The 16,478-nt window shown below is 45.6% G+C and overlaps 2 protein-coding genes across 3 annotated transcripts; both read left to right on the plus strand.

Annotated features, from left to right (window-relative positions):
* The first annotated feature begins 2,236 nt into the window (after positions 1 to 2,236).
* LOC148674289 (interleukin-1 beta-like) lies at positions 2,237 to 6,378 on the plus strand. Of its 2 annotated transcripts, none has more exons than XM_088624308.1 (7): positions 2,237 to 2,366; positions 2,833 to 2,884; positions 3,201 to 3,243; positions 3,572 to 3,791; positions 4,189 to 4,362; positions 4,611 to 4,747; positions 5,630 to 6,378. In XM_088624308.1, the coding sequence occupies exons 2-7, from the start codon at positions 2,841 to 2,843 to the stop codon at positions 5,849 to 5,851; spliced, it is 840 nt and encodes a 279-aa protein (XP_088480434.1). In that variant the 5' UTR covers positions 2,237 to 2,366; positions 2,833 to 2,840; the 3' UTR covers positions 5,852 to 6,378. The 2 variants fall into 2 exon arrangements, with proteins under 2 accessions (XP_088480434.1, XP_088480435.1); XM_088624309.1 differs by lacking the exon at positions 2,237 to 2,366 and adding an exon at positions 2,392 to 2,429.
* A 3,707-nt stretch (positions 6,379 to 10,085) lies between these two features.
* LOC148674290 (interleukin-1 beta-like) lies at positions 10,086 to 14,222 on the plus strand. The gene is made up of 7 exons (XM_088624311.1): positions 10,086 to 10,219; positions 10,677 to 10,728; positions 11,045 to 11,087; positions 11,416 to 11,635; positions 12,033 to 12,206; positions 12,455 to 12,591; positions 13,474 to 14,222. The coding sequence occupies exons 2-7, from the start codon at positions 10,685 to 10,687 to the stop codon at positions 13,693 to 13,695; spliced, it is 840 nt and encodes a 279-aa protein (XP_088480437.1). The 5' UTR covers positions 10,086 to 10,219; positions 10,677 to 10,684; the 3' UTR covers positions 13,696 to 14,222.
* Positions 14,223 to 16,478: the final 2,256 nt, after the last annotated feature.

Below are 16,478 nucleotides of genomic sequence, written 5' to 3' on the forward strand. Positions count from 1 at the left end.
AAATAGTTTTCCAAACAGAAAAGTGAGCAAAAAAGACTCAACAAAATGTTGCTACAGAGAATTACAAATCCGGACACATCAAATTAAATATTTTACGTACAGTTTGTCAGTTGTGCCTTTTACCTTCTTATTTTTATGTAATCTTGCACATCCATCTCACATATCGTAAAAGAAGGAGTAGCAGTGGCCCATTGTGATGTATGGATTGTGAGATCAAGCCGTTATTAATAACAGATTATATATACATGCCCCTTTTCCATATTACACCTTGCAAAGCTTAACAATTCCTTAAACCTGACATTCACATCGATACACTTAAAGATGAAGTTTTTCAAGTCTTCCCAAAACAGTTTTATATTTATACGTGTAAGAGATAAATCTGTCCGAGTTTCTTTCCCAGACCACACTACAGAACACACATAAATCACCTTGTTCATGTTTGAATCTCGAGCTGAAGTGCTTTTTGAACAGGATGATAGTTATGAACATTTTGGAGTGTCATTTCTTTAACCTGCAAGACTTTATATAAGAGCAGTACATTATAGCCCTATAGTCACTGACGAGTGGGTCTCTCTAATGCAAATGAGCCCAGAAAGTAGTTTACACACAAGACCCGTTAGAGGCGTTATTAACACAAATGAATCACACTTAATCCGGACCAATTTTAATAACCTCAACGCTTTCTATAACAGTACATATGGATAGTTCAAAAATCTTAAATAACGACGTCGTGTCTTATTATTCAACCATGAACGAGTCTAAACCTCAGGGACAAGATATCCTGGCCAAGGGTGAGGAGTTTTCAATGACTTTTAGTCAAATTTATCAAACTTCCACCACAAATTGCGGCGATGATCAACTTCCTTTTGTTATTAAAACTTCAAAACAAGCAAAATCAGGGAAAGTTTGTTTTGCAACGCGGAAACCCGGGCGAATAGTAGATACGCTTTCCGAATATTTGGAAGGAAATAGCCTATTTCTTCACTTCCTTGTGAAAAACCACCACAAGAGCACGATTTTTGTTCCAAGTTTAAACAGGAAAACTGACGACCGTGCACTAATTCTCTGATGAAGACGAGTATTCTATCCAAAACAGTGTGCCGTGAGTTTGAAGTGTGAATGTGTGTAAAATCGTATACAGACTGAGTGTCCGGCTATTTTATTTGCTCTGAGTTGAACTGATCCCCTCCCCCCCAAAAAAAACAAACCCTGGTCGCGAAGAAAACAAAACTTTAAAGAAACATAGGGAGTCAGATCTTCATTGGTCTGTCTGACTGGTTTTCCGTGAATTCAAAAATCTTGGGATGTTACTGCTGATTGAAAGCGCATACTATTTTGTATTATATGTATATATTAGATGTTTATATAGTATGTAATGCCAGCGGCCATTTCACCCTGCAGCTCTCAAATAGCTACCCATTGAAGCGAAGCAGGGTTGAGCCTGGTCAGTACCTGGATGGGAGACCTCCTGGGAAGCAATGGTTGCTGCTGGAAGAGGTGTTAGTGGGACCAGCGGGGGGCGCCCACCCTGCAGTCCATGTGAGTCTTAATACCCCTGTATAGTGGCGGGGACACTATACTGTAGTGGGCGCCGTCTTTCGGATGAGACGTTAAAGCGGGGTCCTGACTCTCAGTTGTCATTAAAGATACCCGGACTTTTCTCGAGAAGAGTAGTGAGTTATCCCGGTGTCCGGGCCAAATTGCCCCCTCGGCCTTTACCGTGGCCTCCAAATTGTCCCCATGTATCATGATTGCCCTGCGTGTACCCTGCCTTTCGCTCGTTGTTTGCCGGGTCGGCTCCGGCTTCCCGCGACACCGTACGGCATAAAGCGGTTTGGTAAATGATATCATATGTAGTACAATTCTAAAAAACAGAATGGAAACCCTGTCAGTCTGCCAGCTGACATTGTTAGTATTTTCCTAATTTCATCCATATATCCCGCGCTATTAATAACTCCATGCTTCGTACTGCCTCTCCATGCCACACCAGAGCTGAGAACCGACAGATGCCCTGCAAAAGACAGATTTAAAAATATTTCAGACACCTATAGTAGGAAGCTCTTAAACCAACATGTACAAGGGGCACAAAATAAAAACGAAGTGTAAAATAATTTCGCAGCTTTATTGTATCTTAAAGGTAATTTCGATTGTTTCAATAATTTCAACTCTCGTGTACAATCCAGTGTTTTCTGGCTAATTACAGAATTTCGACAGTCGAATTTCGTTTTCTTCCGCTTTCGGGAGCGGAAACCCCATTTTCCTAGAGCCGCGGGTATAAACAGGCGGATCTGCGGTGCGCTGGTCAGTTCCCGAGTGGCTGAGCTGAACGACACGGAGTTGACTTTGCCGCTGGAAGACAACCTCAGGTACCGGCAAAGAGACATTCCTCTGATTCGGGCATAGGGGTAGAATCGCAGAGCTGAAGTCGGGTAATGGGCTTTAATGGAATATTTGTCATCTGTATGTTAGTGTGAAAGATCCGCTGTCAGTTCGCAGGGCAGAAATGGTGGCGCTGCGGGGCTTTTGGAAAATTTCTTGAGCAGAAACAATTCAAGGACTCGTTTGCGCGACTTTAATTGAGGATGCCGAATCGCGGGTTGTTGTATTTTTTAAATTTCTAGAAATATTGGGTTGGAACGAGTTCATGAAATAAGGAGATCACTGCAGTTATGAACTTTTTTAGTTACTGGCTGATGTGTAATATATTTGTGTAAATGTAGACAAATATAATTTGAAATGTACTTTTTACGGAATTACAATATATATGCGATGTGTATGTTTAAAGATTATGGGAATATATGAAATGTCAATGTGTTTTTTCTTGTGTTCTAGGCGCAAACATGATGTGTGACATCGAGTTCGACTTATCCTTGGCTTTAGAAAGGTGAGGGGATCGATCGCACTCCTGGCGCCGGGAACCTACAGCACTGAGGTCCGTCTGAGTGGAGACTCACCTCCGCTTTCATAGGAAAAGAGCAAATCCTTGCAGAACCAGCTGTGTTCTTGAGTTTTTTAAAGTATGATAATAAAAGTAATTATATTCATGTGACACCTGAAGCCTTGAAATGCTCACTTTGTAATGAATAAAAAAATATATTATGAAACAATGATTTTTTCAAAACCAGACGGTAACTATGAAGATTGTCATGTTTTATTCTGTGGGTTTGTTGTAATTCATTACGAAACTGTGTTCTTTGCAGTGATCCCGACATGACGGAGGTAGACTGCCCTCTACCGGCCAAGGTGAGGCGCTGCATGTTGTTCTCACGGGGAAGAAATGAACCGATGACGCATGTAGACGAGAGGAGTAGCGAACTTCATCGAGTATTTGGAACAAGGGGCAAAGATAGTTATTGCTGCATAGCTGTGTGTGCGCACAGAGTCATTTATATACTGTAGCGGCTGACGCGTTTCTGGAGACATGTAAAGTCGTACTCCGGTGTCTATTAGCGGCAGTTGTACACTGGAGCCGAATTAGTCCAGACGGAGCCCGGGAGTCTAGTAACCGCTGCCCACACACACGCAGCAGGTTCCTGGTCGCTGACTGTGCGTTTGCTCCCCTGTCCTCCAGAATCACGGCCTGAGGGATGACTCCTTCTTGCCCAGAAGGCGCTGCCTCCTCAGCCCTGGGCTGGAGCTGGAGGTGGAGTCTCACCCTCTGCACAGCTTTCGCCACGCCGCCACACTCATCGTCGCCCTGGAGAGGATGAAGAAGGTGCAGGAGAAGCCGCTGGGGACAGAGTTCACTGGGGACACCCTGTTCCACTTTGTGATAGAGCAGCTGGTGGAAGGTAGGAGGCTCCTACACAGCCGGTCTTTCCCCACTCTGCTGTGTCTGAGGAGGAACAGACAACATCCTGATGAGGCTGATGTTGCAGTTTACTGGCAAAGATGTCTGATTCAGAAATACTTCAGGGCAGCATGGTGGTGCAGTGGTCAGCATTGGTGCCTCACAGCTCTGGAGCCCTGGGCTCAATTCTGGACCTGGGGTGCCATCTGTGTGAAGTTTGTATGTTCTCCCGTGTTTGTGTGGGTTTCCTCCCACAGTCTCGGGACATACTGGCAGTTTCATTGGCCTGGTGTGAGGGTGTGCATGTCTGTCTGTGTGCCCTGCGAGGCACTGGCATCCTGTCCCGGATGTACCCCACTTTACTCCCTGACTCGAGCTCTTGTGTCTCTGTCCCACAGAGGTCTGCTTTGACCAGCAGTACCAGTTCAACCCCACCTTCACACGCCGGACCCAGGACCTGGCGCACAGCATCGCCGATCAGCACAACAAGAGCTGGAAGCTGAACGAGCTCCCCAACGGAGCTGCTGAGCTGCTGGCCATCACTGTGCAAGGCCCCAGCTCCGCCAAGAAAGGTGAGTCCCTGCGACTGGCCTCCTCCTCAGGAGAGCTGGCCAGGCCCTTCAGGTCCAGTGCTTCTCAGCTCCGCAGACACAGGACAGCTCTTCAGGACAGGACTGTTCACACCACAACATCAGCGTCCTGTTGGAAAGACCCTCTGTATCCGTGATGACAAGGTCCTACACACAAGAAGTGACTAGAATTAGAGCACAGATTGCGCGGTATGGCAGGACTGACGTGCTCTCTCCTTGTGTGCCCGCAGTGTGGCTGAACCTGTCCACATACGTCTCGCTGCCTCCAGTCTCCTCTCAGTCCCAGCCAGTGGCCCTGGGCATCGGGGGCCGCAACCTGTACCTGTCCTGCTCCGAGTCCGAGGGCAAACCCATCCTGCAGATTGAGGTAGGAGCTCTCTCGCTGCAGTCGGCTTCTTCTCTTCCTCTCTCAAAGCGCAGTCGAAATCAGAAGGTTTCGCTCCTTGTCTTCACACTGATATCTCTCCGCATGTCTGTAAGCAGCGGCAGGATTGTGCAGCAGCTCCAAGCAACTCGGTTTTGACTTCTGCCTCAATCAGACAGTTGAAATAATAATAATAATATAATAATAATAAACTTTATTTTATATAGCGCCTTTAAAGGTGGCTTCTCAAAGCGCTTTACAGGATGACAATAACAATAAATAAGAAGACTACAACAATAAATAAGAAAATTTCACAAGACAGGACACAATTATAATTACAACAATACAACAATAACAATAGAGGAGACCGTGGAAGATGGTATTAAGAAGAGCAGAGGGGTGAAGAATGGAACCAGTTAAGTAAAGGCTTTTCTGAAAAGGAGGGTTTTGAGTCTGGATTTGAAGGAGTTTAGAGAAGGTGACTCTCTAATATCCTTGGGCAAGGAGTTCCAGAGCTTGGGGGCATAGCAGGAGAAGGCCCTGTCGCCCATACAATGTAGACGGGCTTGGGGGACAGTAAGGAGGGCAGAATTTGAAGAGCGGAGGTTGCGAGGTGGGGAGTAGGGCGATAAAAGTTCAGACAGGTATTGAGGTGCCAAGCCATGTAAAGCCTTGTAGGTTAATGATCATCAGCTGTCACCTTTCTGCTGGAGAGGTTTCCTAGTGCTGTGTGTGAAGGTGCACATTAGTGTCAGGCGATGGCAGGGCTCTGTGTGTGCTGGTCCTCTGGTATTCTCTCCCGTGAGGCTTGTGCACCAGCTGCCCGTCAATCCACACTTACCGGCGCTCAGCTCTGACTGCTGCTCTCGCTGTCGCCCCCCTCAGGAGATCCCCAACAAAGAGGACCTGAGAAGCATCCGCTCCGGCAGCACCGCGGCCCGCTTCCTCTTCTACAAGACGGACAGCGGCGTCTCCTCCTCCACCTTCGAGTCGGTCAACTGCCCCGGCTGGTACATCAGCACGGCCATTGAGGAGCCCTGCCCAGTGGCCATGTGCCACCTGCACCCAAACGACCGCATCACCAGCTTCATGGTCAAGCAGCAGTGAGGGCTGGCCGGCCCCAGTGCTCACCAGCGGGTCTCGGGCTGGGGGTCCCAGAGTCTCAGTATGTACCAAGTACAGAGAGCAGCGCGGCCAGCTTAGGTGTGAATCCCAAAGTTTCAAGCTCATTTTCCAGCCTCTGGGAAATTGTGGCCGAGAGTCACAGAGCGTAAATACATAATGTGTGCTTGTTTAAAAGCAATGAAGAATTCATATTGAATTAAAACTTAACTTTTGTACAGATATTCATATTGTGTCTCAGTGAAGTTCTCTATTTATTTTTATTTATTTCAATGTGTTAATTGAGTTGTATTGACTGCTGTAACGTTTGTTCACACTGCAGAACTTTTACTGTCTGGAACTAATGTTTACATTGCTTCACAATTCAGGGCTGAGGTGCACACCTTCATATTTAAGTATTTAAGTTTTATTTATATATTTACTGTTGTTTTTATACATTAAGTTGGATGGAATTATTTATGGGATGGCTGTTGTATATTGTTGCACTTGAATAAATGTCTTCAGTATTTCAATGCTCGGCTCTTGTTGATGGTTTCTCTGAAGCTGTTTGTGGATACGAGTCTTTCTTCCCAGCGGTCTCTATTTCACTCGCCTCTTTCCACACTCTCTTGCACCCTGCGCCTCTGGGCTCAGCTCACTCTTCCTCTTCTGGACCCACCACGCTTCTTCCTGTGTCCTTGTTCCGGCCCGTTTGGAGTCAAGTCCCAGAGCAGTGGCGGGTCAGAGATTCTCCACATCCAGCCGATCCCCCAGTACAGATCCAGGCCCGTCCTGAATGAATGGAGAGTGTTTCAGCAGGATCAAGGCCGCAGATGAGCAGAGTTCTCGGGTTTAGTACGTGTGCAGAGTTCATGAGTCTTTGCTTTGAAATAAATGAAAGGCAGGCAATAACGTAAAGTAGAAGAACTTGTTGTTCACTGATGTAGCTTGATTTAGATCCATAACCCAGAAGCTGGATTGCTGCCAGTGCAGAATTTCAAATGATGTTTTCAAAAGCTCACTAAAACAGACACCATGTGATTGACCATTGTTTAAGGGTATCTCGTAAGATTGCCCGTGGGCATAGAAAGAGTACGTGAGGATATCATTTTGCTTTGCATTTCAATGTAAGATCAGCAGTTATGCTTTGCTCATTAAGAAGCTGAATGATGGTACACCCTGGACAGGGGGCCAGTCCAATACAGGGCAAGTGCAAGCCAATTGTACAGGGGGACAATCTGGAGGCCATGGCACAGGTCGAGGAGGGAAATTTGGCCCGGACACCGGGATAACTCCCTACTCTTCTCGACAAATGCCCGGGAATCATTAATGACCACTGAGAGTCAGGACCGTGGTACCCATCTTTTTCACCAGGATGGGTAGATCCAGGAATTTTGAATTCATTATTCAAGCTTATTTCCATCCAATACCCACAAGCTTGAATGGAGTCAATGCTGAATTTCAAACGATGTTTTTTCCAAACAAAGAGTAAAACAGAAAACATGTCATTGACCGTTTTGTACAATACTACTCGTCAGACACAGGAATGCGCGAATGTGGAACGAGAGTTTACGAAGCTGCTATGCTGGTTTCTTTCAAGGAACGGCTGAATGAGACCTCCAGATCAACTAATCAAGTCACGTGTGCTGAACAGCTTGCCAGTGGATGTGCTCTCTCTCTTGTTCTGTTTGCGACTGGAATTTCCTGATACACCCAATTGACAATACAGCTGTGCTCCTCTCCAGAGTGAGGCCCAACCTCTGGGCACCTTTAAGAAACAGCTGGATGACATTACCAGGCCTTTCTTATGCTCTCACACAGAGCTGTGTCCGAAACCCAATAAATATATTTTCTCTACATATCGGATTATTGCAAAAGGACAGAGCATCAAACATTTGCTGTTATGTATTCCCTCTTATAAACTAGATACTTAGGAACCCCAAACCAATTCACTGCCAGCAGACAGTGTTACTGAGAGAGCAGTACGTTTTTTACTTTTATTGAACATCAGTTGTTACAGGCAAAGGAGAAACAGTTTTGCTGTTGCTACAGATAATTACAAATTCGGACACATCAAGTTAAATATTTTACGTACAGTTTGTCAGTTGTGCCCTTTACCTTCTTATTTTTATGTAATCTTGCACATCCATCTCACATATCGTAAAAGAAGGAGTAGCAGTGGCCCATTGTGATGTATGGATTGTGAGATCAAGCCTTTATTAATACTAGATTATATATACATGCCCCTTTTCCATATTACACCTTGCAAAGCTTAACAATTCCTTAAACCTGACATTCACATCGATACACTAAAAGATGAAGTTTTTCAAGTCTTCCCAAAACAGTTTTATATTTATACGTGTAAGAGATCAATCTGTCCGAGTTTCCTTCCCAGAGCAGACCACACTACAGAACACACATAAATCACCTTGTTCATGTTTGAATCTCGAGCTGAAGTGCTTTTTGAACAGGATGATACTTATGAACATTTTGGAGTGTCATTTCTTTAACCTGTAAGACTGTATCTAAGAGCAGTACATTACAGCCCTCTAGTCACTGACGAGTGGGTCTCTCTAATGCAAATGAGCCCATAAAGTAGTTTACGCACAAGACCCGTTAGAGGCGTTATTAACACAAATGACTCAAACTTAATCCGGACCAATTTTAATAACCTCAACGCTTTCTATAACAGTACATATGGATAGTTCAAAAATCTTAAATAACGACGTCGTGTCTTATTATTCAACCATGAACGAGTCTAAACCTCAGTGACTTTGGGGACAAGATATCCTGGCCAAGGGTGAGGAGTTTTCAATGACTTTTAGTCAAATTTATCAAACTTCCACCACAAATTGCGGCGATGATCAACTTCCTTTTGTTATTAAAACTTCAAAACAAGCAAAATCGGGAAAGTTTGTTTTGCAACGCAGAAACCCGGACGAATAGTAGATACGCTTTCCAAATCTTTGGAAGGAAATAGCCTATTTCTTCACTTCCTTGTGAAAAAGCACCACAAGAGCACGATTTTTGTTCCAAGTTTAAACAGGAAAACTGACGACCGTGCACTAATTCTCTGATGAAGACGAGTATTCTATCCAAAACAGTGTGCCGTGAGTTTGAAGTGTGAATGTGTATAAAATCGTATACAGACTGAGTGTCCGGCTATTTTATTTGCTCTGAGTTGAACTGATCCCCTCCCCCCCAAAAAAAACAAACCCTGGTCGCGAAGAAAACAAAACTTTAAAGAAACATAGGGAGTCAGATCTTCATTGGTCTGTCTGACTGGTTTTCCGTGAATTCAAAAATCTTGGGATGTTACTGCTGATTGAAAGCGCATACTATTTTGTATTATATGTATATATTAGATGTTTATATAGTATGTAATGCCAGCGGCCATATCACCCTGCAGCTCTCAAATAGCTACCCATTGAAGCGAAGCAGGGTTGAGGCTGGTCAGTACCTGGATGGGAGACCTCCTGGGAAGCAATGGTTGCTGCTGGAAGAGGTGTTAGTGGGACCAGCGGGGGGCGCCCACCCTGCAGTCCATGTGAGTCTTAATACCCCTGTATAGTGGCGGGGACACTATACTGTGGTGGGCGCCGTCTTTCGGATGAGACGTTAAAGCGGGGTCCTGACTCTCAGTTGTCATTAAAGATACCCGGACTTTTCTCGAGAAGAGTAGTGAGTTATCCCGGTGTCCGGGCCAAATTGCCCCCTCGGCCTTTACCGTGGCCTCCAAATTGTCCCCATGTATCATGATTGCCCTGCGTGTACCCTGCCTTTTGCTCGTTGCTTGCCGGGTCGGCTCCGGCTTCCCGCGACACCGTACGGCATAAAGCGGTTTGGTAAATGATATCATATGTAGTACAATTCTAAAAAACAGAATGGAAACTCTGTCAGTCTGCCAGCTGACATTGTTAGTATTTTCCTAATTTCATCCATATATCCCGCGCTATTAATAACTCCATGCTTCGTACTGCCTCTCCATGCCACACCAGAGCTGAGAACCGACAGATGCCCTGCAAAAGACAGATTTAAAAATATTTCAGACACCTATAGTAGGAAGCTCTTAAACCAACATGTACAAGGGGCACAAAATAAAAACGAAGTGTAAAATAATTTCGCAGCTTTATTGTATCTTAAAGGTAATTTCGATTGTTTCAATAATTTCAACTCTCGTGTACAATCCAGTGTTTTCTGGCTAATTACAGAATTTCGACAGTCGAATTTCGTTTTCTTCCGCTTTCGGGAGCGGAAACCCCATTTTCCTAGAGCCGCGGGTATAAACAGGCGGATCTGCGGTGCGCTGGTCAGTTCCCGAGTGGCTGAGCTGAACGACACGGAGTTGACTTTGCCGCTGGAAGACAACCTCAGGTACCGGCAAAGAGACATTCGGGCATAGGGGTAAAATCGCAGAGCTAAAGTCGGGTAATGGGCTTTAATGGAAAATTTGTCATCTGTATGTTAGTGTGAAAGATCCGCTGTCAGTTCGCAGGGCAGAAATGGTGGCGCTGCGGGGCTTTTGGAAAATTTCTTGAGCAGAAACAATTCAAGGACTCGTTTGCGCGACTTTAATTGAGGATGCCGAATCGCGGGTTGTTGTATTTTTTAAATTTCTAGAAATATTGGGTTGGAACGAGTTCATGAAATAAGCAGATCACTGCAGTTATGAACTTTTTTAGTTACTGGCTGATGTGTAATATATTTGTGTAAATGTAGACAAATATAATTTGAAATGTACTTTTTACGGAATTACAATATATATGCAATGTGTATGTTTAAAGATTATGGGAATATATGAAATGTCAATGTGTTTTTTCTTGTGTTCTAGGCGCAAACATGATGTGTGACATCGAGTTCGACTTATCCTTGGCTTTAGAAAGGTGAGGGGATCGATCGCACTCCTGGCGCCGGGAACCTACAGCACTGAGCTCCGTCTGAGTGGAGACTCACCTCCGCTTTCATAGGAAAAGAGCAAATCCTTGCAGAACCAGCTGTGTTCTTGAGTTTTTTAAAGTATGATAATAAAAGTAATTATATTCATGTGACACCTGAAGCCTTGAAATGCTCACTTTGTAATGAATAAAAAAATATATTATGAAACAATGATTTTTTCAAAACCAGACGGTAACTATGAAGATTGTCATGTTTTATTCTGTGGGTTTGTTGTAATTCATTACGAAACTGTGTTCTTTGCAGTGATCCCGACATGACGGAGGTAGACTGCCCTCTACCGGCCAAGGTGAGGCGCTGCATGTTGTTCTCACGGGGAAGAAATGAACCGATGACGCATGTAGACGAGAGGAGTAGCGAACTTCATCGAGTATTTGGAACAAGGGGCAAAGATAGTTATTGCTGCATAGCTGTGTGTGCGCACAGAGTCATTTATATACTGTAGCGGCTGACGCGTTTCTGGAGACATGTAAAGTCGTACTCCGGTGTCTATTAGCGGCAGTTGTACACTGGAGCCGAATTAGTCCAGACGGAGCCCGGGAGTCTAGTAACCGCTGCCCACACACACGCAGCAGGTTCCTGGTCGCTGACTGTGCGTTTGCTCCCCTGTCCTCCAGAATCACGGCCTGAGGGATGACTCCTTCTTGCCCAGAAGGCGCTGCCTCCTCAGCCCTGGGCTGGAGCTGGAGGTGGAGTCTCACCCTCTGCACAGCTTTCGCCACGCCGCCACACTCATCGTCGCCCTGGAGAGGATGAAGAAGGTGCAGGAGAAGCCGCTGGGGACAGAGTTCACTGGGGACACCCTGTTCCACTTTGTGATAGAGCAGCTGGTGGAAGGTAGGAGGCTCCTACACAGCCGGTCTTTCCCCACTCTGCTGTGTCTGAGGAGGAACAGACAACATCCTGATGAGGCTGATGTTGCAGTTTACTGGCAAAGATGTCTGATTCAGAAATACTTCAGGGCAGCATGGTGGTGCAGTGGTCAGCATTGGTGCCTCACAGCTCTGGAGCCCTGGGCTCAATTCTGGACCTGGGGTGCCATCTGTGTGAAGTTTGTATGTTCTCCCGTGTTTGTGTGGGTTTCCTCCCACAGTCTCGGGACATACTGGCAGTTTCATTGGCCTGGTGTGAGGGTGTGCATGTCTGTCTGTGTGCCCTGCGAGGCACTGGCATCCTGTCCCGGATGTACCCCACTTTACTCCCTGACTCGAGCTCTTGTGTCTCTGTCCCACAGAGGTCTGCTTTGACCAGCAGTACCAGTTCAACCCCACCTTCACACGCCGGACCCAGGACCTGGCGCACAGCATCGCCGATCAGCACAACAAGAGCTGGAAGCTGAACGAGCTCCCCAACGGAGCTGCTGAGCTGCTGGCCATCACTGTGCAAGGCCCCAGCTCCGCCAAGAAAAGTGAGTCCCTGCGACAGGCCTCCTCCTCAGGAGAGCTGGCCAGGCCCTTCAGGTCCAGTGCTTCTCAGCTCCGCAGACACAGGACAGCTCTTCAGGACAGGACTGTTCACACCACAACATCAGCGTCCTGTTGGAAAGACCCTCTGTATCCGTGATGACAAGGTCCTACACACAAGAAGTGACTAGAATTAGAGCACAGATTGCGCGGTATGGCAGGACTGACGTGCTCTCTCCTTGTGTGCCCGCAGTGTGGCTGAACCTGTCCACATACGTCTCGCTGCCTCCAGTCTCCTCTCAGTCCCAGCCAGTGGCCCTGGGCATCGGGGGCCGCAACCTGTACCTGTCCTGCTCCGAGTCCGAGGGCAAACCCATCCTGCAGATTGAGGTAGGAGCTCTCTCGCTGCAGTCGGCTTCTTCTCTTCCTCTCTCAAAGCGCAGTCGAAATCAGAAGGTTTCGCTCCTTGTCTTCACACTGGCATCTCTCCGCATGTCTGTAAGCAGCGGCAGGATTGTGCAGCAGCTCCAAGCAACTCGGTTTTGACTTCTGCCTCAATCAGACAGTTGAAATAATAATAATAATATAATAATAATAAACTTTATTTTATATAGCGCCTTTAAAGGTGGCTTCTCAAAGCGCTTTACAGGATGACAATAACAATAAATAAGAAGACTACAACAATAAATAAGAAAATTTCACAAGACAGGACACAATTATAATTACAACAATACAACAATAACAATAGAGGAGACCGTGGAAGATGGTATTAAGAAGAGCAGAGGGGTGAAGAATGGAACCAGTTAAGTAAAGGCTTTTCTGAAAAGGAGGGTTTTGAGTCTGGATTTGAAGGAGTTTAGAGAAGGTGACTCTCTAATATCCTTGGGCAAGGAGTTCCAGAGCTTGGGGGCATAGCAGGAGAAGGCCCTGTCGCCCATACAATGTAGACGGGCTTGGGGGACAGTAAGGAGGGCAGAATTTGAAGAGCGGAGGTTGCGAGGTGGGGAGTAGGGCGATAAAAGTTCAGACAGGTATTGAGGTGCCAAGCCATGTAAAGCCTTGTAGGTTAATGAGCATCAGCTGTCACCTTTCTGCTGGAGAGGTTTCCTAGTGCTGTGTGTGAAGGTGCACATTAGTGTCAGGCGATGGCAGGGCTCTGTGTGTGCTGGTCCTCTGGTATTCTCTCCCGTGAGGCTTGTGCACCAGCTGCCCGTCAATCCACACTTACCGGCGCTCAGCTCTGACTGCTGATCTCGCTGTCGCCCCCCTCAGGAGATCCCCAACAAAGAGGACCTGAGAAGCATCCGCTCCGGCAGCACTGCGGCCCGCTTCCTCTTCTACAAGACGGACAGCGGCGTCTCCTCCTCCACCTTCGAGTCGGTCAACTGCCCCGGCTGGTACATCAGCACGGCCATTGAGGAGCCCTGCCCAGTGGCCATGTGCCACCTGCACCCCAACGACCGCATCACCAGCTTCATGGTCAAGCAGCAGTGAGGGCTGGCCGGCCCCAGTGCTCACCAGCGGGTCTCGGGCTGGGGGTCCCAGAGTCTCAGTATGTACCAAGTACAGAGAGCAGCGCGGCCAGCTTAGGTGTGAATCCCAAAGTTTCAAGCTCATTTTCCAGCCTCTGGGAAATTGTGGCCGAGAGTCACAGAGCGTAAATACATAATGTGTGCTTGTTTAAAAGCAATGAAGAATTCATATTGAATTAAAACTTAACTTTTGTACAGATATTCATATTGTGTCTCAGTGAAGTTCTCTTTTTATTTTTATTTATTTCAATGTGTTAATTGAGTTGTATTGGCTGCTGTAACGTTTGTTCACACTGCAGAACTTTTACTGTCTGGAACTAATGTTTACATTGCTTCACAATTCAGGGCTGAGGTGCACACCTTCATATTTAAGTATTTAAGTTTTATTTATATATTTACTGTTGTTTTTATACATTAAGTTGGATGGAATTATTTATGGGATGGCTGTTGTATATTGTTGCACTTGAATAAATGTCTTCAGTATTTCAATGCTCGGCTCTTGTTGATGGTTTCTCTGAAGCTGTTTGTGGATACGAGTCTTTCTTCCCAGCGGTCTCTATTTCACTCGCCTCTTTCCACACTCTCTTGCACCCTGCGCCTCTGGGCTCAGCTCACTCTTCCTCTTCTGGACCCACCACGCTTCTTCCTGTGTCCTTGTTCCGGCCCGTTTGGAGTCAAGTCCCGGAGCAGTGGCGGGTCAGAGATTCTCCACATCCAGCCGATCCCCCAGTACAGATCCAGGCCCGTCCTGAATGAATGGAGAGTGTTTCAGCAGGATCAAGGCCGCAGATGAGCAGAGTTCTCGGGTTTAGTACGTGTGCAGAGTTCATGAGTCTTTGCTTTGAAATAAATGAAAGGCAGGCAATAACGTAAAGTAGAAGAACTTGTTGTTCACTGATGTAGCTTGATTTAGATCCATAACCCAGAAGCTGGATTGCTGCCAGTGCAGAATTTCAAATGATGTTTTCAAAAGCTCACTAAAACAGACACCATGTGATTGACCATTGTTTAAGGGTATCTCGTAAGATTGCCCGTGGGCATAGAAAGAGTACGTGAGGATATCATTTTGCTTTGCATTTCAATGTAAGATCAGCAGTTATGCTTTGCTCATTAAGAAGCTGAATGATGGTACACCCTGGACAGGGGGCCAGTCCAATACAGGGCAAGTGCAAGCCAATTGTACAGGGGGACAATCTGGAGGCCATGGCACAGGTCGAGGAGGGAAATTTGGCCCGGACACCGGGATAACTCCCTACTCTTCTCGACAAATGCCCGGGAATCATTAATGACCACTGAGAGTCAGGACCGTGGTACCCATCTTTTTCACCAGGATGGGTAGATCCAGGAATTTTGAATTCATTATTCAAGCTTATTTCCATCCAATACCCACAAGCTTGAATGGAGTCAATGCTGAATTTCAAACGATGTTTTTTCCAAACAAAGAGTAAAACAGAAAACATGTCATTGACCGTTTTGTAAAATACTACTCGTCAGACACAGGAATGCGCGAATGTGGAACGAGAGTTTACGAAGCTGCTATGCTGGTTTCTTTCAAGGAACGGCTGAATGAGACCTCCAGATCAACTAATCAAGTCACGTGTGCTGAACAGCTTGCCAGTGGATGTGCTCTCTCTCTTGTTCTGTTTGCGACTGGAATTTCCTGATACACCCAATTGACAATACAGCTGTGCTCCTCTCCAGAGTGAGGCCCAACCTCTGGGCACCTTTAAGAAACAGCTGGATGACATTACCAGGCCTTTCTTATGCTCTCACACAGATCTGTGTCAGAAACCCAATAAATATATTTTCTCTACATATCGGATTATTGCAAAAGGACAGAGCATCAAACATTTGCTGTTATGTATTCCCTCTTATAAACTAGATACTTAGGAACCCCAAACCAATTCACTGCCAGCAGACAGTGTTACTGAGAGAGCAGTACGTTTTTTACTTTTATTGAACATCAGTTGTTACAGGCAAAGGAGAAACAGTTTTGCTGTTGCTACAGATAATTACAAATTCGGACACATCAAATTAAATATTTTACGTACAGTTTGTCAGTTGTGCCTTTTACCTTCTTATTTTTATGTAATCTTGCACATCCATCTCACATATCGTAAAAGAAGGAGTAGCAGTGGCCCATTGTGATGTACAGATTGTGAGATCAAGCCTTTATAAATATCAGATTATATATACATGCCCCTTTTCCATATTACACCTTGCAAAACTTAACAATTCCTTAAACCTGACATTCACATCGATACACTTAAAGATGAAGTTTTTCAAGTCTTCCCAAAACAGTTTTATATTTATACGTGTAAGAGATCAATCTGTCCGAGTTTCTTTCCCAGAGCAGACCTACAGAACACACATAAATCACCTTGTTCATGTTTGAATCTCGAGCTGAAGTGCTTTTTGAACAGGATGTTACCTATGAACATTTTGGAGTGTCATTTCTTTAACCTGTAAGACTGTATCTAAGAGCAGTACATCACAGCCCTATAGTCACTGACGAGTGGGTCTCTCTAATGCAAATGAGCCCATAAAGTAGTTTACACACAAACCCGTTAGAGGCGTTATTAACACAAATGAATCAAACTTAATCCGGACCAATTTTAATAACCTCAACGCTTTCTATAACAGTACATATGGATAGTTCAAAAATCTTAAATAACGACGTCGTGTCTTATTATTCAACCAAGAACGAGTCTAAACCTCAGTGACTTTGGGGACAAGATATCCTGG

The sequence above is a fragment of the Lepisosteus platostomus genome, chromosome 3, assembly GCF_059453375.1.
Source record: "Lepisosteus platostomus isolate fLepPlt1 chromosome 3, fLepPlt1.hap1, whole genome shotgun sequence".
NCBI lineage: Eukaryota > Metazoa > Chordata > Actinopteri > Semionotiformes > Lepisosteidae > Lepisosteus > Lepisosteus platostomus.